The following is a 20,103-nucleotide window of genomic DNA, read 5'->3' as shown; positions in this document are numbered from 1 at the left end:
GAACCTGTTCATGTAAGCGAAGGTTCTTGCCTTGCTTTGTACAAAAGTTGTATTCGCATTCGCGGATAGCTGACTTTTGGTGATTCAGCAGCCCACCAGACTGCCTCACTAAAAGTTTGCGTCGTCCACGCACGGCCGGTCCCGTCTATCAGCTTCGATGCGCACGACGTTCCTTTCGCTAGGCCCACGTCGACCCCATCAATACTGTTCCACGATATCTACGCCACTTTCGTCGTTACTTTTCGTCCTACAAAGAAATTGTACAACACAAGCTGTCATTCGATGGACAGCACCCAAAAACCTTTTTGCTTCAGCTGCAATATCCGCATCCATACTACATCATTTGCTGGGAGTTTGGGGCTGTTTTCTTGCTTATGCCCTACGACACATAATTTGGGGCTTTGTGCTTACTTTGGCATAACATGCGATGCGAGGCGTTAGGAAGGCCGGTTCCGCACTGAAGTAGTGGTCTTCGTTTTGCAGTTTTCTCGACGGATAGAATCCGATGCCCGCCAAATTGCGCCTGGGGCTTGTGAGTGCTTAGATCGATCTAGGGCTTGGGGGAGGAAGCATGGGTAGTATGAGGCTTTCTGAGTAGGGAGGAGATAGATAAATACCAAGAAATTGACATGTTCTGGTCATGTTGGACTTCGAGTATTTGGTGGGGTTTCTTACACGGTGCTGGATTGTCATACAACTGTGTAAGCTTGTTGCCGCAGTAATACAGTGCGAGTGCGGTGAGGTGTATCTATCCACATCCTCAAATAGAGAAGGGGGGAGACACCGCACTTCACCAGATGCAACACCACCCACCCACAACCACCACCACCATCTCATTCCCAACCTCGCAAAGGAAAAGTTCCACAAAAAGCGCCGTCGCGGGAAAAGCAAAAGACACTACAGCACTACTAGGTTCAAAACATGATTTAATGTGGGGCCGCCCCTGTCCCGCCCCTCAAAAAAATCTCCTTCACATCACCCCCTATCCACCACGCACGACCACAAGATCCCAGGTACTCCTGCAGAGCAGGAAAGAAGGCTTCCGTCACGGGGAATCGAACCCCGGCCACATCGGCACTTGATGGTGAGAGCGATGTATCCTAGCCACTAGACCATAACGGATTGTATTGGATTGACGAAAAGCTCTCGTACTAAGCTGTAAATATCCACCCCAATTGTAAAACTCGAGCACGCTAAATTCGTTCATCGCTAGTTTCAGTTGTGTCGGTGGGTATGCGAGTCAAGGCGGTACGGTGGTTGGGTTGGAGATGTATTGGCGAACAAAAAAACTCATCGAACCTGCAACTGGGTGGTTTGCATCATGTTTCATGATCGGACGTTGGATAGCGTTCAATGCAGCGTGGCGCGCGAAGAAGAGGTAGAAAGTAATAGCATGTTTATAGCTTTATGTACTTTGCTCGCATCAATGAGCAGAGAGTGTATGGAGGAAATGTACTTGAATTCCACCCAAACCAAAAAGAGACCGAAAGCACCGTTCCCACCCGTAACGCCAGGACTTATCCTATGCACATTCAAGGTCCGAATCTTTCGCGGTAACGTTTCATGAGTGCCTCCATCGCCCTGAGCCGGTTTCCAACCTCGTCATAATTCTCCACGTACCCAATCGGCCCTGGACTCTGCTTGCAATGTCTGTTCTACAGCACGACTTTCTTGGCATCTCGTGGATGGCTCTCGTTTGGACAGTAGGGGCACTTGAAGCGCGCACCCTTAGAGATCTTGTCCAGTGACTCGCTGGCAATGACGTGGCCGCAAGGCATCATCATGGGTGGGTTTGCGTCTGTGGTCTGCTCTTTGCTGACCGGGCAAACGAAGATGGAGTGGAAATGGTATGTGCTCGGTAGCGGAATCTCCACGGGTAGTTCGTTCTGCGTTGTCCATTCCGCCCTCCTCTCCTTCATGATACTCTGCATCTTCAGTAAATATGGCAGAGCAATGGCACCGGCTGTTGCAGCAATGAACAGGGGTGAGTCTGCGCTGAGACCGAGGAGAGAGCAAAACTCGCGGTTAAAGGAGTGCGCCACCTCTTCCCAGGCGGAGTCGTTGTAAAAGTAGCGTTGGTATGGTGAGTCTTCCACATTCTCGTAGTAGGCCATGGCGCCCATGAGGTGCTGGATTTCTCGCGCGTAGCGTTGAGAGAACATGCCAAAAGCGTGTCGGGCATAGGACCAGGCGCGAAGAGGGCCGGCAGGTGTGTCGTCCATGGAATCGTCTTGGTTCTGGACGAAGAGGCATACGAATTGGAGGCGGCAGAGTTCAAACTCGAGATTGCTGCCTCGCGCTTCGAGGACATCGCTGCGTTCTCGCGCCCACTGGATCGCCGGCTCCAGATTCCTCTCGTTGCGTAGCTCATGCAAGATGTGGTACATATCTGCGAACTGCCGCTGGAGATTCTCCGAGTTGAACGTCCCTTCTGCCAAGTCCTGCTCCCATGAATCGGTCCTCTGCGGGTTCGGCGTGTTCAGTGTAGGCTCGGGGTGTGGCGGGTGTCGGTGCGCCTCCTCGACGAAGGTGGAGGCTACGTCGAACTGACCTTCGCGAAGGAGATGCATAGCTATGGCCCGGTTGATTAAGGAGGGATGTGAAGACAGAGCATCGTTGTCGGCGCTGGGGAGGGGCTTGTCTTTGAATTTCTGCGGAGACTGTGAGCAGTGGTACCGTTCCAGGACGCATGGTCGTGTTGCATACCTTGTCCAGCGCTTTACCATACTTGTTCAGGCCTGAGTAAATGGGCTTCAAGTCTTTCTGCGCCGATTCCATCGTCTTCTTGAAGGGGTCCTGCAGCTTTGCGAGCGTCAGGGAGGCCTTTGCTGGGTCTATCGCGGTGCTGGTTAGCTGTGCTTGCGTATGACACGACGGGCAAACATACCCGCTGCAATCTTCTCGCGAGCCGCAGTGAGCATTTCAATGGCCTTTTGCACATCGCCGATGCTGGTGGAGAGGTTTGCGCTGCTCTCGAGGAGCTCTATCTGCTCGCGGAGGTCGTCCATGGCGGAGGTGCGGCCCAGTTGCCGCCGTTGACCGCTATGCCGAAGCGTCGGTGGTTGGGGACAGGATGGAGCGGGCAGTCGGTTGTGTGTCGCGTGTGCCGCGTGTGTCGCGTGTGTCGAGTGTGTCTGGCCAGCAGATCACATGCCACTGGTCCATGGCTGTCCTGCTGGCGTGGTGTAGCTGGCAGAGTCGTGTCGAGCTTCGATATCGATAGCTGGCGTGGCCGGTCGTGGCTCCTTCCCCACGTCATGCCGCGGCCGAGCTCCAAACCTCAGATCTCACTCTAGACCTTCCGTACCGTCCCGCGTCACGAACACCCTGCCCCTGATGCCGCGCATCGTGTTCGCTTGCTGGAAACATGCATAGACTGTGTACACCACCGCGCATTCCACCTTCACCGTCCTCCTCTCGCAGACCAGCGGGTGGCCGCCAGACACTCTTGCGGCCTGCGCTGTCGCCATGAACGGCGTGTCCTTGTAGCATTGTGCAGCATACGCACCGAGCATCGCATGCTCTTGGCCAGGAACCGCAGTCGCAGTCGCAGTCATGTCGCTGAACGGACATGTCACTTTGTCGCGTACAAATACTGCAGAGAAGGAGCTGCGCAGACGAACGCCGCCTCTGCAAACAACGCCAATGTCTCTAGACCGCCACACCACAGCACAATCGCGCCCTCAGACCGGGACTAGAACGTCGACCGCCGATGTCATGTCGAACGATGGGAGCCTCAAGTCTCCAGTCCCAACCACTCGACACCAGCGCTTCGTCTTGACTGACATGGTAGCGTCCCGCTACCTGGAAGACGACCCTCACACCACGGTCCTTGCGCGTCGACAGAAGGTTGAGGGCTACGAGATATATCTAGTCGAACAATGGGCCTGCTCACGAGTACATCCCACCTTCCTCATTACCACCTACACCGGCAACCCTGAAGATACCGTGCTGGCTACCATAATAAGCGTACCTGCGGACGAGGCACAGTGGTCACCGCAGATGCAGCTGTATTTCAAGTCACTAGACGAGTATCACGCACGAAGGCGTGAGACGCCATACGGTACCCTGATGATCACCAATCTGAATGGCTTTCCTTCGTCTTTGACCGTTATCCCAACCCCTGGCGGCGATCCACGAAAGTATAGGGAAATCTTCATCGTCAACGAGAACTTGAAGAGACTGGGCTGTTCAGGTAGGTTAGGAATCAAGCTCGAGCCCCCTAGCAGCGCCACTCAGGCCAAGTTCCATCAACTATACCGCACTAGCGAAAAAATACCTTTGAACGGCGCCGTCATCGAACTCGTGAAGCTTTGTCAGGTCGCTTTGGTTTTGTTTGGCAAGCTCGAGTCTGAGTATGCAGACGGTCTACTCTGCGACGTCACCGAAAAGGCTATCAACGACTGGTGGGTTGAGTTTGGCGCCGAGTACTACACCGTCGAGCCTCACGATGGCATACTTGGTCCTACCACGGTCGCCGCGTTGCTGGGTATGCTGATAGGCGCGCGCAATCGATTGAGCGCGCTCAATGCGCCAGTCGCCAAAGATGTCTTCGACATTGAAAGCACCAAGAAGGGCATCGGGCATTTCCAGAAGACTCAGCACATACCGCGGACTCGGCGTTTGGACAGACCGACGCTCGACAAGTTGCGCAGAGCGACTGCAAAGGCTGCGAGCAAGGACGGCTGGGGCGTACCGAGAGCCTTCAAGTCGACCGTAGCTGAGCTTGGCGGCAAGGGAGGTGAAATGATGATGGGCATCGTTGGTGCTGGTGAGAAGGATGGAATAGCTGAAGTAGAGACGGTGGACATTGATCGGTTCGTTGAGCTTGTGCGCGGAGACCATGCAAAGTGGCTATGGCACGGCAGGCCTCGAAAGACAGCCACCGGAGACATGTTCGACCGCCTGCCCAACGAGGCAGGCTCGACTTCACCAACACAAGACCGTAGCCGGAACCCTTTGAAGCGGCAGACGACGCTTGACGAACCTAAACTGCAGAGGCGGGAGACCACGCAAGAAGACCACAAAAAAGAGCTGCTCAGTCCCGATGGTACAGACGCGAGAGACCGAGATCCATTCTCGAAGCGTGCCGCCATCAAGGCAAAGCTCGGCCCTGAGCGCGGCTTCCACCGCATCAAAGACGCTGTTGGTCTCCGCAGCCACGCCAAGCTTTCAAAGGACGAGCACAGTCGACTGCAACTCCAGGGCTCACGGACGGGTCTCAGCATCTCGCAGCAAGTCGACTTGGATGGCGTTTATGAGGACGGCAACGAGCTCTCGTCTGTATTGTCGCCTCAACGTGTCACTACAGACCTCGAGCCCTCCTTTACCAAGGTCCTCACCGAGACTCCGCGAGACTCTGCGAGCAACTTTGTATTGAGCAAGGCAACATCTACGCTTGACGGCGTGCCCGAGTCATCAAGCTCAAAACTGGCAACTGCCGAATCAGAAGCCTCCACACAGCCACCGACAGCCGAACCCTCCATCGCAGGGTCCATCTACCATGGCGTCGACCTAAACGAGGCGCTACCTCTTGACGAAGTCCGTTCTTTCCCTGCTCTCCTGCGCCGTACGCAGTCCGCCGACCAGCTGCAACTCTACGATACCATGCACAGCGATGACTGGTGGCCACGTCACCTTTCCTTTAGCGTTGCCGAAGAGAGCGTCCTGGGATGGCCCAGCATCGCCACGATCGAGCCGGACGAAGAGGCGGCTGAAGCGCGGGACACGTCTGTTGTAGCCCTGGAAAGACGACAAACAGCCTACGCCATGCAGTCGGAACAACTGAAACGCCTACACCACCGCCTGGCCGTCCTCTCCGCTACAGACTCGTTCTGGGTCAAGCTCCGCCTGAAAGAAATCGCCGATCTCGACGCCGCAGCAGACGCCGACATTGAAACGCTGGAATCCATCTACTACCCCCATCTCGACACGTACCACGCACTCCGAGAAAGCACACACGCCGCCGTGACCAACCACCGCGCCCAGCTCACCACGTCGCTGCGCGAGCTAGACAACGTGAGCGCCAAGCTCGAGTACGAGATCAGTGCCCTGCGTGGCAAAGTCGAGGATGTCGAAGACTTTGTGGACGAGTTTGAGAAGCAGGTGGACTACGCGTGCGAGCGGGTCGAGGAGCTGGAGCGCGTGTTGGGCGGGAGAGAAGGGTGGTGGCACTGGATTTTTCGAAAAGCCACGGGGGTGGGAAGTCGACCTACGTGAAGTGGGCGGTGTTGTTGTTGTTGGTGGTGGTGAAAATATAGTGGCGTTTTGACCTGGCATCTGTATACCCTTTGCATTGTTGGTAGATGTTTGTTGCATTGCATAACGTGTTTTATAAGCGAGCGCCGCGTACAAGCGAGCGCCGCACCCTACCAGGTTTGCACATATCTGTAAGCGTGTATCTCAACAACGTAATAACATAACAGTTAGACAATTATAGAGTAGATTAAGCAGTATCTAAAGTATCTTTCTTACACGTGCGTAAGTTATAACTAGTCTCTCTGCACCTTGTACAGCGCGCAAGAGCCTGGCAGCTAAGGCCTGATTGCTTGCCTCCTTAACGCTCTTTACAAGCAACCTGCTAATTAGCCTTATATTAAGCAAGTATATCCTTGCTAGCTCTCTTTATTAAGACTCCTTACTTCTGTATACGCTTTTTCTTGTGTTATTTCTGCTCTAATACTGCCTTATTAGCCTTCTTAAGGCTAGCAATCTAATCGCTTATTAGCTTAGCAGAGAGTATTATTACCTTAGCGCCCTTTTTAAGCTAATTAATTACTTTAATAATTAAGGTAGGTAATAAGCTCTTATGCTAATATATATAATTATATATTAATATTAATTAAGTATTAAGCTTATATACGTTGTTTAGCGTATAAGCCTCCTAGAGGGTCTCTATAAGAGCAGCAGGAGAAGGTGTACAGAGCTGTACGTCTAGCTTTAATAGAACAGCGTCTAGCTAGAGGGGAACAAGGCCTACGCCTTAAAAAGCTAAGTAGATATTAGCTAATGTAAATAATTAATTAAAGGCTGCCTTAAACGCTAGTAGAAACTTAAGCTTAGTAATGTGGTTAATGTAGTAGCAGATTAGGCTCTTAATCTTACAACTGTACGCGCGCTTTAACAGTAAGAAGCAGCTAACGTTAAGAGGCTGTAGTAGGTGTAATAAGTAAGGCAGCATATAGAGCGTGTAGATGTTGTTCTTCTTACAGAGCTGCTTAAATTTAAGAGAGTAGTAGCTCTTGTAGCTGTTAAGGATAAGCAGGCGATATGTGCCTACTACCTAAGCCTCTGTATGCTTAATAAAGTGCTTTAGCTACTTAACTCCAAGCTTGTTAGTTGTCTAGCTGTTGTTGCTGACTGCAATTGCCCAGTTGCGTGGGATCTCTGCCTCCTTGTACCAGGCAGACAAGTAGTATTAGCCAGCAAAGATAAGGAAGGGTGGGATTGTCTAGCCAGCAGCGTTAATTGCAGCAATAACTGTTACCTACTTGCGATTGCTAGGCTAAACAGCTTTTGGCCTACCTTTCCTCTCTAACCCTGTTATAATAAGCTAAGTTGTAATCTTACCTATTATAAAGCCAGCCTTATTAAAGTTGTAGACGTTATTATTGCAGATGCTGTACCTAGCCTTTGTCTGCTCTACAAGCTTAAACTAGTAGCTAATTAAGACTAGATCCTTATAGAGGGCTTTCTGCCTATTATACACTTAGTTAAAACGCGTTATAAGACTCTTAGTACACTTAATAAAGTTACGTAGCTAGTAGACGCTAACCTGACCTGTACTGCGCGCAGCTAGTAGCTTATTAGCTATATCACGTACAGCTGCGTACGTAGGCCTAAATCTACGTTAGTCTAAGTCAAGTATATACTAGACTATTACCTCCTCTTCTATCTAGGTTAACTTCTTTAAGTTAGGTTAGCAATTACGTTAGGCAGGCTTGCTAGCGCGTTAGCAGCAGATTGTTTGTTCAGACATGTTATAGACAACAGCAGCATTACAATTACTCTATATTTAATAGAAATTAATAGATAAGATAGTAAGCTAGATATCTGCTTTATTTAAAGCTAATATAGTAGCGCTGCGTTAAGCCATTGTACGTTGAGATAGGAGAGGTGCGCAAACTTGGTGGGGTGCGGCGCTCGCTTGTACGCGGCGCTCGCTTATAAAACACGTTATACCTTGTTTAGGCTGATAATTCTAGCCTCAATATATACATTACGAAGAAGTTTAGTTTCAAGAGTCCGACACCATGTCACCCCACTAAGAAGCCCTACTACACAGCACACAAGCACGGATTCAACGCGGCGTGAGATACCCACCGAGGCCAGCTGCTGTACTGACACGCAGGTCGCTCTGGTGCTCAGCTACACCGGTGCATGGCCAGGAACCGCAGCAGCAAGGCCAGCACGGGGCAGCGGGGAAGCTCGGTCCAAAACCCACTCACGCACGTCCGGACCCCCAGACAGCCAAACTCTCGTCCCCAGCCTCACTAATCCTAACAGGCGTCTTCTTACTTACTAGATCTCTATCTATATAGTGCTGCTGTACTAACACGCAGGTTGCTCTAGTGCTTAGCTACACCAGTGCATGGCCAGGAACCGCAGCAGCAAGGCCAGCACAGGGCAGCAGGGAAGCTTGGTCTAAAACCTACTTGCGCACGTCCGGACCCCAAGACAGCCAAACTCTCGTCCCCAGCCTCACCGATCCCAACGGGCGTCTTCTCGCTCACCAGATCTCTATCCGCATAGTGCTGCTGTACTGATACGCAGGTCGCTCTGGTGCTCAGCTACACTGGTGCATGGCCAGGAACCGCAGCAGCAAGGCCAGCACGGGGCAGCAGGGAAGCTTGGTCTAAAACCTACTTGCGCACGTCCGGACCCCAAGACAGCCAAACTCTCGTCCCCAGCCTCACCGATCCCAACGGGCGTCTTCTCGCTTACCAGATCTCTATCCGCATAGTGCTCCCTCACGCTCCCAGGCGTGGCCGAGCGTCTGTGTGTCGAAGCCGTGCACGGCGAAAGAGGTGCGGTGGACGGCGTGAGCGGGGCCGAGGTCGAGGTGGTGCGAGAAGGGCGACGTCGCGGCGCGCGCGTGCACAGGAGCGGTGCGGTGCGCGCAGGTCGGGAGTGGAGGGTGCGGGCTGGCTTGTTTCTCAACTAGCCATAGGTTAGCGTGATAGAGAAGTGCTCTAGATTATGTAGAGGAAGTAGGTGTCTGCTGCTAGGAGCTTTGGTTAGCGCTTGAATAGCGCGCGTAGCTAGTAACACGCATGGAATCCACCCACCCAGTCCAGCACGGTAGACGCTCTGTCAAAGCCGTGTACGCATGTGTGATCGTCCGGCCCGGATGTGGGGAGCAGTGGTTCCGGGATGTGCCGAATGTGGGGTCCCCGCGCTTCGCATGTGGCGCTGCGTTCTGCCGGTCCCACCTGCGCTGGGTGTCTTGGAGGGGATGATGTGGAGGGTCCCGACATAACCATGAAAACGTGTTGACGCGTGACTGAAATCAAAACACAGTTGAACTGTCGTAAGGTCGTGAATTATTCAAGAGCACTAAGGGGTATTTGCTTTTGCTTCGCTCGCCAAACCGTCCCTACCGTTTCGTGATCGTGAAGACCAAGAAGAAGAATTCATACAAAGAAACAAGTATGCACGAAGCAGGGTATATATATCGCATGCAGAAAGAGTGCCACCTTTTTTTCTGTTTTTTTTCTTCTTCTTTTGGAAAATGCCCGACGATGGAATCCCATTCGATCCCGAATGAAACAGGAAATGAAGCTGACCGGGCGAGCTCAGTCGCTGTCGAGATCAATAACCTCATGGGTGACGGATAGCTTGGGCCTTGTTGCTGACCATGTCGCATACGCTGCGTCCGGCTCGGGTGTATCGTGGTCCTGCACACCGTTTGGATCGCGCTCTTCGGCTTTTGGCATCCACGACCCGTCCTTGTCCAGGACAATGGCTCTTGTCTCCAACAGACCTCTTCTCTCGAGATGCTCGCGTACCTCGATAAGGAACTCATCGACGACCAAAACGGTCGGTCGTGCGTCTGCTTTGCAGATGGGACACCGCCACTGGTCAGGTGCAGACACGTTGCCTTTTCTTGGGCGTGTCGCGAGGAAGGTATCGAGGTCGAAGCACTCATTGTGCAGACAAGCTCTACTTCGTGCCGGTGTGTCGCAGATTTCGGACGCGCTGAAGGGATCACGAAGGTTGATGGTGAGCGTGCTTTCCACAATGGCAATGTCATCGTCGTCGGTGCCGCCGAGAGACAGTTTTCGTTTGATGTCGGCGACCGTCTTCTCGGCTGGTATGCGATTGTCGTGGCAGCGCTTCTTGATGGTCGCTTGTGTCGTGACGCCCAGGAATTCGACAGCCACCAGGTAGTTGCGGTGCGTTGTGTCGTCTGCATCACTCATGACCGATATTTCCAGCGTATTCTCTCCTCTTCGCACGAGACCTGTAAGGTCGACGGGAAGGTCTCTTCCATGGTGGAGCTTCTTTCGAAGCTGCAGAGATGACTGGTTGAAGGTAAAGTACGAATAAGGAATCCAACTAGTCTCGGCCACAGCCCACGCAGAGTCATTCGGTGGCTCATGAGAAGGCCATTTGACGCACCGCAGTCGGATCGTTTTGTGGTTTGGGCCCACTGCTCTTCGTTCGGGAGCGCCTGGAGCGCCCGCAAGCGTGGTGGCAACAAACTCCATCTCCTTTGCGGAAAAAGTAAAGGTCAGCTTCTCCGTCCTGGTGTTCGGATGGAAGAGTCGTTGTGGCTTGCAGACGAATCCCTGCCAAAAGGAGTAGGCTGCTGAAGAGAGATTCGCAGCGCTCATGACTGGACTACGAAGGTGAGCCTGGTGAAGACCGAAACGGGATGGGTTTGGCACGCGTTGCTGCGGGCGTACCAGGCCAGGGCGGGGAAGCAATCGCGTAGTCGTTTGGCGCGAAGGTAGAGACGGGCGCATCTGTGATGTTGTACCGGGCTGGGACGGCTGGGGTGGCTGCTGCTGACGGCGGCGCGACGTAGTCATGTCTTCCGAGGGTGTGTTGCCGGCTTGTGGTTGCTGACGGCGGCGCGACGTAGTCGTGTCTTCCGAGGGTGTGTTGCCGGCTTGTGGTTGTTGCCGACGTACGACGGGAGGGGAGAGCGGGCCAAGTTGCTGGAAGCCTTGACCGCGCATGGCGGCCTCGAATGAGTTGGAGTGCTGGGTGTAGGTAAAGGTCCAGGCTTGCAATTCGTTCTCCGCCTGCTCACGACCGTGGACTTGTCTGCTCGGTCTTGGCTGTTGGAAAGACAAGGAAAGGGATTCCCAAGCCTGCACGAGGCGATGCTCGAATTGGCGCTTCACTGGCAAGTCCGGGTAGGGTGCCCAAAGGGTACGGATAATGTGCCTGAGAAGGAGGCGCTGGAAGACGATGGAAGCCAGGAAACAGCCAGCCAACTCACACGGACTAGGCGGGATCCTCCGCCTCTCACTCGCAGACTTGAGTTGGACGGCCCTGGGCAAGTAGGTGACAAACATGGCAAAGGCGTGCTCGGCACGTTTAAAATTGGTTGGCCATGTAGCCGCCATGTGATGGAGGGGGAATGGAAAGGAGCAGAAAAAGTCCATGACTGGGGCTGAGAGGAAGGCGTTTTCGAGGAGTACTTCTCGCATCAAGCCATAGGCTGTAGTCCAACTCTTGTTAGACCGCAGCTCTGGAGGCAACGACTGGGGCGAACGAGTCAGTAGACAATAGTACTGATGCAGCGTCACGTAGGCCCAATCCTGCACGTTGATGGCTTCTTCCAGCAGCTGCATTCGTTGGGCATCACGAGGGTGGTGGACAGGGTACGTTGATTTGAAGGCGGCAAGCGTTTGTGTGCAATGCTGGCGCGAATACCAACCACCATGATCTGACGCACGCCGTTGTGAGGAGACTACGCTGTGACCAGGTGCGTTTCCGAAGGACCGCGAGTTGGATGGAGGGTTGGTGTGGATTTGGCCGGGGTGTGGGTCCCAGAGAGGGTGGGTTTGGAGTGTGGACGGATTGGTGGTCGAGCTTGGAGGACGGCCCCGTTGCTGGGCAGCTGGGACTCGCTGTGGCGACGCCATCTGTCGAGTCGAAGGTTGGCTGTAAGGCGGGGTACGAGGCGATGTCTGAGCCGAGGGAAGATTTGCACGCTCGGTGTGTGGTGCCGAAGGAGGTGGTGGGAGGTGTGGAGACTGAGATGGATGTTGTGGTGTGGTCAGTTGGAGGGCGCTGTCAAGGCGTGGTCTCTTCTCCCGCGTGGAAGCGTCTCGAGCGGGTGGGCGCTTCGGGGCGGCCAGGGGGTGTGTGGGAGGGTCTGGACGGTGAGGCGTGTCTTCCTCGCTCGGCGTGGGCGAGGGGAAGACGGTGGTGTGTGCATTGCGAGGGGTGTGGTTGCGGTCATGGGCGGTGATGCTGTTGGCGAGCTGGGGCGAGGTCGAATTGGAAGACGGTAGGCGCTCGACGGAGGGCGCGTGGGCAGGATTGGCAGGGCTGGGAGGGCTGGCAGGGTTGGTAGGGTTGGTAGGGCTGGCAGGGCTGGCAGGGTTGGTAGGGTTGGTAGGGCTGGCAGGGCTGGCAGGGTTGGTAGGGCTGGCAGGGTTGGCAGGGCTGGCAGGGTTGGCAGTGTCTGTCGGGTATCGGTGGTCGTTGACGTGGGGCGAGGGGCGCTTGCTGGGACCGACGCTTCTCTGGACAAAGGACGACGCAGACATGGCGGGGCGGGCGGACGGGGCGGGGGCGGGTGGATTGGCGGGCGCGGTCATCCAGGACTTGATGTGTCGTGTGCCCAGGGCATAGTTGAGCGTGGAAACGGTGGCCTGGGCGCCGGCAGCGTCCAGGGCGCCGGCGCGCGGACCGGTGGTCATGCTTCCTCTGGGGAGAGCAGACGGGAAGCACGGCGTGGGTGTTGGTGTTGGTGTTGGTGTGTGTGTGTGTGTGTGTGTGTTTGTTGGCGTTGGCGTTGGCGTTGGCGTTGGCTGAGGGGCGGAGAGGGCAGTGCTGGTGCTATTGCTGGTGCGGTGGGTGGCTGGTGCTGGCCCGTCGCCGCCGCCGCCGCCGCCCGCCGCCCGCGTCCAGGTGCAGGACCAAGAATAGGCAGACTGACCATGGCCGCACCAGGTCGATACACTTTGGCAAGCCTGTCCTCTGCACCGCTTTCCGTGAACCAGGCTGCGTGCCCGTCCAGCCTCGACGCCGTCCATCCGAGTCAGGCCGCACCAGCACCCTTCTTGACTTCTTGCGCGACCACCGGCGATAGCGCCCACGCTTCCGCTCTCTGTCCCTCCGCCATGCACTCTCGCTGAGCGCTGCGTGTGTGCCGCCTGACGCCCACCCACTCCGCCACGCCTGCCCACTCCGCCACGCCTGCCCTCGGCCCCGTCCCGTCCCCGTCCCCGTCCCCGTCCCCGTCCCCGTCCCTGGCCTCGACCTCGACCTCGTCCCTGGCCTCGACCTCAGCTTCGCGCCCACTTCCCCCCGTCGCCTGCCCCCCCGCCGCCTGCCCCCCGCTGCCTGCCCCCCGCTGCCTCCCTTGACCCCACCCCTCGGCCCAGCATGGCCATGGCCATGGCCTCCGGGCTGCGCTCGCACACGGAGCACTGCCGGCCGGGCGACATGCTGGTCGTCGTGCGTGAGTCTCGTCCCGTCCCCGTCTCGTCGACCATCGACCGCTCCCCTCCCGGCCCCTGCTGACAGCCTGCCGCAGACGAGTTCATTGCCCGCAGCCCCGACGAGCTCAGCCTGAAGCGGGGGGACCGCATTGAGCTGATTGAGCGCGACGACGACTTTGGCGATGGCTGGTTCCTGGGCAGGAACACGGAGAGCGGCGAGAACGGCCTGTTTCCCGAAGGTGCGTGAAGCTGCCTGAGCTGTGTCAGCTGTGTGAGCTGTGAGCTGCCTGAGCTGCCTGAGCTGCCTGAGCTGTGTGAGCTGCACGAAGCGCCTTGCACTGCTTGCAACGCCTCACACTGCCTGCAGCGCCTCACACTGCCTGCAGCGCCTCACACTGCCTGCAGCGCCTCACACTGCCTGCAGCGCCTCACACTGCCTGCAACACCTTACACTGCCTCGCATCCAGTGCCCTCTCTAACGCGTCCCAGTCTACACCCGACCCGCCCCAGTCCCCGCGCCCTCCACACCAAGCCTTCCCCTCCACGCGCGCACGCCCTCGGCCATCTCCCAGCACACCCCCGTCCAGCTGCCCGCCGCCCCCGGCACCGCCACCTCGGAGCCCCCCAAGACCACCACCACCACCACCACCACCACCACCGCCGCCGCCGCCGCTCAGCCATTCAGCCCACCAAAGTCCCCGCCCCTTGCCCAGGGCCCAACAGAGCCCCTCAACGTCTTCAACGCGACCTCCGCCGCCGACATGGCCCGCAGGACCTCGCTCAACGGCCCCCCTCGCAGCATCAGCATGACGCTGAACGGCGAGGAGCACCCCGAAGACGTCGCCATGGGCAGCCCCGTCATGCACGAGACACTGAGCGTCATCGACGAGCACATCACCGACATGAGCACCCCCCGCCACAGCGCCCTTGTCCAGCGCGACCTCAAGGCCAGCGTCAACAACGACTCCAGCAGCGAGTACAGCAGCCACCACCGCCTCTCCTACATCAACGGCCAGGAGACGGAAGACGAAGAGCAGAGCTACCACGACGAGGACGAGGTCAAGACCTGGTCGCCCGCCCGCGTCGCCGACTACCTCGAGGATGTCGGCGTCGAGAAGAAGCACTGCGACGTCTTTAGGGACCAGGACATTGACGGCGAAGCCCTGCTCGGCGTCGACCGCAACTTCATCTTCATGAAGGAATTCGACCTCGGTCCCATGGGCCCCCGTCTGCGCACCTGGATGAAGATCAACGCCCTCCAGCAGGAGGTCAGGGCCGCCAAAGAGGCTGCCAGAGCCCTGACGCCGCTCGACAGCCTCGACGACTTTGCCCCCGTCCAAGACACCACCACCCCCAGACACCGCGCTTCCTCTCTCGGCGCCGGCATGCTCCCTCGCATACCCACCCTCCGAGAGAGCATGGGCTCACGAGCCAGCTCTGCCCGCCAGAACATGCCCCGCGCCGTGTCCTCGGCAGCACGCTCGACCAGCTCGACCATCGAGCCAACGTCCCCCCTCATCCAGACCATTCCAGCCTCTCCACCTCTCGCCACCCGGCCTTCGGCTGCCTCCGTGCGCAGCCTCAACCACAACAGACGCCATTCTTCCATCGACTACAACGTAAACCCCCCACCACCTGGCAGCATCAAGCCCTCGTCGACAGCCCCCGTCGCTTCCGCACACAGAAAGGCCCCCTCCTTCGACCGCAACTGGACCATGGGCTCGCCACAGAAGTCATCACACGACCTGCAACGACCGGCTTCCTCCAACCACATCCACGCTCTGGGCTCCAACGGAGCCGCCTTTGACTTGAGAGAAGCAGGCATGAACCCGGCAGACGACGTCGACAGGGGCTACTTCTCCGGCGGCGAGCTAGACAACCGCAGGAACCGCAACGTACTTCGAAAGAGAGAAGACCCCACCCGCAGCCCCAGTGTCAGCACCTCGTACAGCCGCCGCCACAGCAGGATCGGCAGTGCTGATTCGGCTAGGAGGCAGAGTCTTGTTTCTCCTGCTGCCAAGCAGTACTTTGGAGGCAGCATCAAGACGGATCGCTCGACCGCACTCGAAGCTGTGCGCCCACTGAAGCCGACAAACGAAACACCCCCCACCGTCACCAAGCTCAGCTACGACACGCACACCATCGACGCGATTGCCAACTCGCCCGCTCTTCCGGGAAGCGAGACATCATCGACCGGCCGCGTGTCGCCTCCGCCAGCAGCAACGACACACTCGAGCTCCTTCTTTGGGAAAAAGTCGCGCACCGCCGGTCTCCGCGCGATATCAGATGCCATCACGGGCGGAGAGAGGGCGAATGCGAGCGCGGTAGATGTGGCGCCTTCGCCAAGCAAGGACTCGCCCATGCAGTCACCGACAAGAACGGGATCCAGCACCCCCTCGGGCACCTCGGTTTCGAAGAGCTTTGAGCTCGACAAGGCTGACAGACGGCACACCAGCGGCTCCACCGCCACCAAGGACGGCGCCAAGAAGAAGGCTAGCAAGCACGGCACCAGTGCTTATCTCAAGGGCCGCCAGCAGATTTCACCACAGGAGGCCATGAAGAACTGCGATTACAGCGGCTGGATGAAGAAAAAGTCCTCCAGCCTGATGACGACATGGAAGACTCGTTTGTTCGTGCTGCGTGGTCGGCGATTGTCGTACTACTACAGCGAAAACGACACGGAAGAAAAGGGCCTCATCGACATCTCGTCCCACCGTGTTCTGCCTGCAAACAACGAAAGAATGACCGGTCTGCACGCGTCCATCACGCGCGCCGCATCTTCACCCTCGTCCCCTCAGAACGCCACGATCCAGACAGCGGCATCGGTAGACAGTGCCAACGCTGCCAACGGCATCGAGGAAAACATGGACGGCATGTTCATCTTCAAGCTCGTACCGCCACGCGCCGGCCTGCAGAAAGGCGTACAGTTCACCAAGCCCATCGTGCACTACTTCGCCGTCGACAGCCTGGCCGTGGGCCGACTCTGGATGGCAGCCTTGATGAAGGCTACCATTGACCGCGACGAAGGCCTCCCCTTTACCACCACATACCAGCAGAAGACAATCTCACTGGACAAGGCACGCGCTATGCGTCAGCGTCCGCCGAACCTCATGGACGATGAAGACGCCGAGACCGCCTCTAGCCAGGCCGAGAGGAGGAGCGAGCTTGGCAAGGAGAGCTTGCAGGACAGCATCATCCACGAAGAGGACGAGAAGCAGGGTCTCGCCATCTCTGGTCTCGACGGTGCGCACGCCCTGCTCCACTATGCCGAGAATGGCTCCCACCACACCGCCTCGGTGAACGAAGTGCAGCTGGAGCATCCACAAGACAAGCCTCTTCCCCCGATCGTCTCGTGAGCGCACGCCGGCCGCGCAACCTTTCTTCCTTCACCTCATACCCCATTTCGCTTCGGCCTGCTCTACGCATATGCTCTTTAATACGCTCTGCTGGGCTTTTCCCTTGTTTCTTTTGCATCTGAGCGACCCTATTTGCTTGCAGTGGAAGGAGTTGGATACCGCACGGACACACAGGGATAAAGGAAATCATCTAAGCGGATGGAATCTTTGCCCAGCTTCCTCGACGGCGCACGATGACGAACCCTGGACATGTCCAGAATTATACCAAGTCATTTCTTTCCTATAGTAGGTAATGAGGTAGCAAGCGAGACGCTGTGTACTTGTATGGCGGTGTGTGATTCAAGTGCCATTTACATTCCACTGCGCTGTGCGTTGCCAAGTTTTGCATTACTGAGCCCGCGTGGGAGTCCCTTGCACCTTGTCTTTTTTCCTCTCGTTCTTTCTTTCTGCTCTTTTCCTTGCTTGCATACATGCATGCTTGCTTCCTCGCGCCCTTTCTTTTAACCACACCCCGCATAGCCGACACTAAAACCCTCACACTCACTCACTCACACGGTAGACTTACTGCAGCACACTGCATGTCTTCCCCCTTTCACTCCTTCCACCCCATCGACCTAGGAACCCCGTACCACGACCCCACATCACCGCTGTACACGCACTCGCTCCCCCGGTCCAAAATGCCCACCACCGCCAACTCGGCCTCGGACGCGGACTACTTCTCGCACAAACCCCGCTCCTTTTTACCGCGCCACACCGATCGTGACGAGAAACTCGCAGCCCCGACGTCCTCCCTCGAGACACAGCACCGTGGTCGTCGGCCCTGGAGGCTGTTGGGCTACTGCACGCCCGCCCAGACACCGGCGCTGCACGATTCCGCCATTTCGTCGTCGATGCTCTCGTCGGTATGCGCAGGCATCGGTGGCCCCCGGGTTCCGCGCACCCGCACGCTTGTGCGCTTGCTGGCGCTGGGTGCGCTCGCCTTCTTCGCTACGCTGGGCTGGCGCTGCGAGGCTGTGGGGTGTAAAGGGCGCGCGGGCGGGGCGCTGGTGGGGGAGTTTGTGGGTGGCGGGAGTGTGGTGGATGGGTGGGATCGGGGGCGGTGGTCGTCTTGGGGAGGTGAGAGCGTGGATGGGGTGGCTGCTGTCTTTGCTTCTGCTGGCGAGGGTCAAGACGAGGAGGGCGAGGGCGAGACTGAGAATGGCGAGTTGGTAGAGTGGGATGACGAGGAGGGAGGGTTTGGAAATGAAGATGTGTCGGACTGGGACAAAGTCGAAGACGAAGACGAAGACGAAGACGAAGACGAAGTCGAATACGAAGATGAAGTTGAAGACGAAGTCGAAGACAAAGTCGAAGACAAAAACCAGGACAAGGTCAAAGACGAAAGCAAACTCAAGACTGAAAACGTACAACCAGAAGACGTACAACCAGACCCAGTTCCACAACCACAAAACAGTCCCCAACCACCCACCCCCACCGGTCCCGTCGGCGAACTCACCGGCCCCATCCCAAGCGCCGCTCCAGCCACCACCGCACAAGCAGCCGCAGCAGCCGCAGCAACCGCAGCGCAGGAAGCGCTACCAGAAGAAGCGACCAAGCCGGAAGAAGCCAAGCCAGGAAACACCAGCGACGCCCACGACGACAGCAGCCCAGACACCGCGACTCCCCCGCGTGACGACGTGTCTACCTCTGACGACAGAGCGGCAGGAGTCGGCGCGCCGTCACCGTCGTGGGCGAGGATCGTGGATCTAGGACTGTGGTAGAGTGGCGTAGAGGGGAGTGGGTAGTGCGCAGTAGGCTGATTTCACAGACAGGCGAAGACATGATTTCGATACAAGACAAGGCTGCTTTGTATGGTGTTGCTTTTTACTGTGGTAAGGCTAGGTTAGATGTATTGTTATTTATTTATTTATTTAATCGTTTATTTATTTGTTCATTTATCCATCCATCCATTCATTCATTCATTCATCCATTCCTTCATTCATCCAAGACCATACCAGACCAGACCAGGCCCTACCATACCAGACCAGACCAGACCATACCAAGCCAAGCCAAGCCAAGCCAAAACGCAAAGCAAAGAAAAGCAAAGAAAAGCAAAGAAAAGCAAAGAAAAGCAAAGAAAAGCAAAGAAAAGCAAAGAAAAGCAAAGAAAAGCAAAGAAAAGCAAAGAAAAGCAAAGAAAAGCAAAGAAAAGCAAAGAAAAGCAAAGAAAAGCAAAGAAAAGCAAAGAAAAGCAAAGAAAAGCAAAGAAAAGCAAAGAAAAGAATCAAAAAAAAACCCATCCCACCACACCTCCCCGCGTCTCTCCCCGCCCCGCCCCGCCCCGTCCCGTCCCGTCCCGTCACAGCGCAGCGCGTCACACACCCTACCTTGGTCCGCAAACCCCCAGTTCTGCCCCCGTTGAGACTCCAGTCTCTGCGATGAGAGGGTGTGCGCTGGGGATGCATCGGCTGCGCGTCGTTGTCGTGGCATGGGACGCTTGGGATGCGGATGCGGATGCGGATGCGGATGCGGATGAATTGGGATGAATTGGGATGGGAGGCGGATGCGGATGGCTTGGGATGGGATGGGACGGGACGCGGTTGGGGGGGCATGGGCGTGGGCGTGGGCATGGGCATAGGCATGGGCATAGGCATGGGGCGTGGGGCGTGGGGCATGGGGTTAATATTGGGGCGTTGGGGGTCTAGAACACGAGTGAAGCGCCCGGGGGGGGGGGGGGGTATCGACTAATTAACTGTATTTCAACCTCACTTCGTCTTTTGTCTTTGTCTTTTCTTTGTCTTTGTCTTTTCTTTGTCTTTGTCTTTTCTTTGTCTTTGTCTTTTCTTTGTCTTTGTCTTTTCTTTGTCTTTGTCTTTTCTTTGTCTTTGTCTTTGTCTTTGTCTTTTCTGTCTTTGTCTTCTCTTTGTCCTTGTCTTCTTGTCTTGTCTTGTCTTCTCTTTGTCTTGTCTTGTCTTGTCCTCTGTCGTTCAGATTTTCAGGTCGAGTGCCTTGACTTTTCACGTGTGGGAGACATCAGTGTTCTTTGTCATGTTTTTGATTTTTGCTAGGTTGGTTGGTTGGCGAGGCTGCACGGGCTGCCGTGCGTGGCCGCGGGGATTACGGTAGGGAAGCTTTGGGTCCAG

General features: G+C 56.4%; 5 protein-coding genes across 5 annotated transcripts, besides 31 other annotated features; 3 read left to right on the top strand and 2 right to left on the bottom strand.

Annotated features, from left to right (window-relative positions):
• Nucleotides 1-800: 800 nt before the first annotated feature.
• Nucleotides 801-845: a tandem repeat.
• An 810-nt stretch (nt 846-1,655) lies between these two features.
• EKO05_0003706 (uncharacterized protein) lies at nt 1,656-3,008 on the bottom strand (the record flags this gene model as incomplete). The annotated part of the gene is made up of 3 exons (XM_038938495.1): nt 1,656-2,651; nt 2,707-2,834; nt 2,888-3,008. 3 exons carry the CDS (start codon nt 3,006-3,008, stop codon nt 1,656-1,658), a joined length of 1,245 nt encoding a protein of 414 aa, XP_038800571.1.
• An 84-nt stretch (nt 3,009-3,092) lies between these two features.
• Nucleotides 3,093-3,135: a tandem repeat.
• Nucleotides 3,136-3,555: 420 nt separating this feature from the next.
• Nucleotides 3,556-6,219, top strand: EKO05_0003705 (uncharacterized protein; the record flags this gene model as incomplete). Its single annotated transcript, XM_038945288.1, has 1 exon — nt 3,556-6,219. One exon carries the CDS (start codon nt 3,556-3,558, stop codon nt 6,217-6,219), a length of 2,664 nt encoding a protein of 887 aa, XP_038800572.1.
• A 103-nt stretch (nt 6,220-6,322) lies between these two features.
• Nucleotides 6,323-6,389: a mobile genetic element.
• Nucleotides 6,390-6,464: 75 nt separating this feature from the next.
• Nucleotides 6,465-8,178: a mobile genetic element.
• Nucleotides 6,813-6,861: a tandem repeat.
• Nucleotides 7,022-7,275: a mobile genetic element.
• Nucleotides 7,022-7,278: a mobile genetic element.
• Nucleotides 7,100-7,266: a mobile genetic element.
• Nucleotides 7,109-7,266: a mobile genetic element.
• A 1,616-nt stretch (nt 8,179-9,794) lies between the features above and the next one.
• EKO05_0003704 (uncharacterized protein) lies at nt 9,795-12,881 on the bottom strand (the record flags this gene model as incomplete). Its single annotated transcript, XM_038945289.2, has 1 exon — nt 9,795-12,881. One exon carries the CDS (start codon nt 12,879-12,881, stop codon nt 9,795-9,797), a length of 3,087 nt encoding a protein of 1,028 aa, XP_038800573.2.
• Nucleotides 12,492-12,640: a tandem repeat.
• Nucleotides 12,729-12,772: a tandem repeat.
• Nucleotides 12,882-12,915: 34 nt separating the features above from the next.
• Nucleotides 12,916-12,963: a tandem repeat.
• Nucleotides 12,964-12,993: a tandem repeat.
• Nucleotides 12,994-13,052: a tandem repeat.
• A 1-nt stretch (nt 13,053) lies between these two features.
• Nucleotides 13,054-13,083: a tandem repeat.
• Nucleotides 13,084-13,390: 307 nt separating this feature from the next.
• Nucleotides 13,391-13,434: a tandem repeat.
• A 3-nt stretch (nt 13,435-13,437) lies between these two features.
• Nucleotides 13,438-13,471: a tandem repeat.
• Nucleotides 13,472-13,569: 98 nt separating this feature from the next.
• EKO05_0003703 (uncharacterized protein) lies at nt 13,570-16,981 on the top strand (the record flags this gene model as incomplete). The annotated part of the gene is made up of 3 exons (XM_038938524.1): nt 13,570-13,645; nt 13,721-13,864; nt 14,115-16,981. 3 exons carry the CDS (start codon nt 13,570-13,572, stop codon nt 16,979-16,981), a joined length of 3,087 nt encoding a protein of 1,028 aa, XP_038800574.1.
• Nucleotides 13,873-13,948: a tandem repeat.
• Nucleotides 14,217-14,254: a tandem repeat.
• Nucleotides 14,255-14,284: a tandem repeat.
• Nucleotides 14,285-14,298: a tandem repeat.
• A 578-nt stretch (nt 16,982-17,559) lies between the features above and the next one.
• EKO05_0003702 (uncharacterized protein) lies at nt 17,560-18,741 on the top strand (the record flags this gene model as incomplete). Its single annotated transcript, XM_038945290.1, has 1 exon — nt 17,560-18,741. The coding sequence occupies one exon, from the start codon at nt 17,560-17,562 to the stop codon at nt 18,739-18,741; it is 1,182 nt and encodes a 393-aa protein (XP_038800575.1).
• Nucleotides 18,252-18,336: a tandem repeat.
• Nucleotides 18,516-18,569: a tandem repeat.
• Nucleotides 18,742-18,875: 134 nt separating the features above from the next.
• Nucleotides 18,876-18,919: a tandem repeat.
• Nucleotides 18,920-18,928: 9 nt separating this feature from the next.
• Nucleotides 18,929-18,963: a tandem repeat.
• A 3-nt stretch (nt 18,964-18,966) lies between these two features.
• Nucleotides 18,967-19,022: a tandem repeat.
• A 26-nt stretch (nt 19,023-19,048) lies between these two features.
• Nucleotides 19,049-19,242: a tandem repeat.
• A 218-nt stretch (nt 19,243-19,460) lies between these two features.
• Nucleotides 19,461-19,495: a tandem repeat.
• Nucleotides 19,496-19,498: 3 nt separating this feature from the next.
• Nucleotides 19,499-19,565: a tandem repeat.
• Nucleotide 19,566: 1 nt separating this feature from the next.
• Nucleotides 19,567-19,617: a tandem repeat.
• Nucleotides 19,618-19,736: 119 nt separating this feature from the next.
• Nucleotides 19,737-19,935: a tandem repeat.
• Nucleotides 19,936-20,103: the final 168 nt, after the last annotated feature.

This window comes from Ascochyta rabiei, chromosome 5 (genome assembly GCF_004011695.2).
Source record: "Ascochyta rabiei chromosome 5, complete sequence".
NCBI lineage: Eukaryota > Fungi > Ascomycota > Dothideomycetes > Pleosporales > Didymellaceae > Ascochyta > Ascochyta rabiei.
Note: the sequence above shows the minus strand (reverse complement) of the source record. Positions and strands in the feature narration are given on the sequence as shown.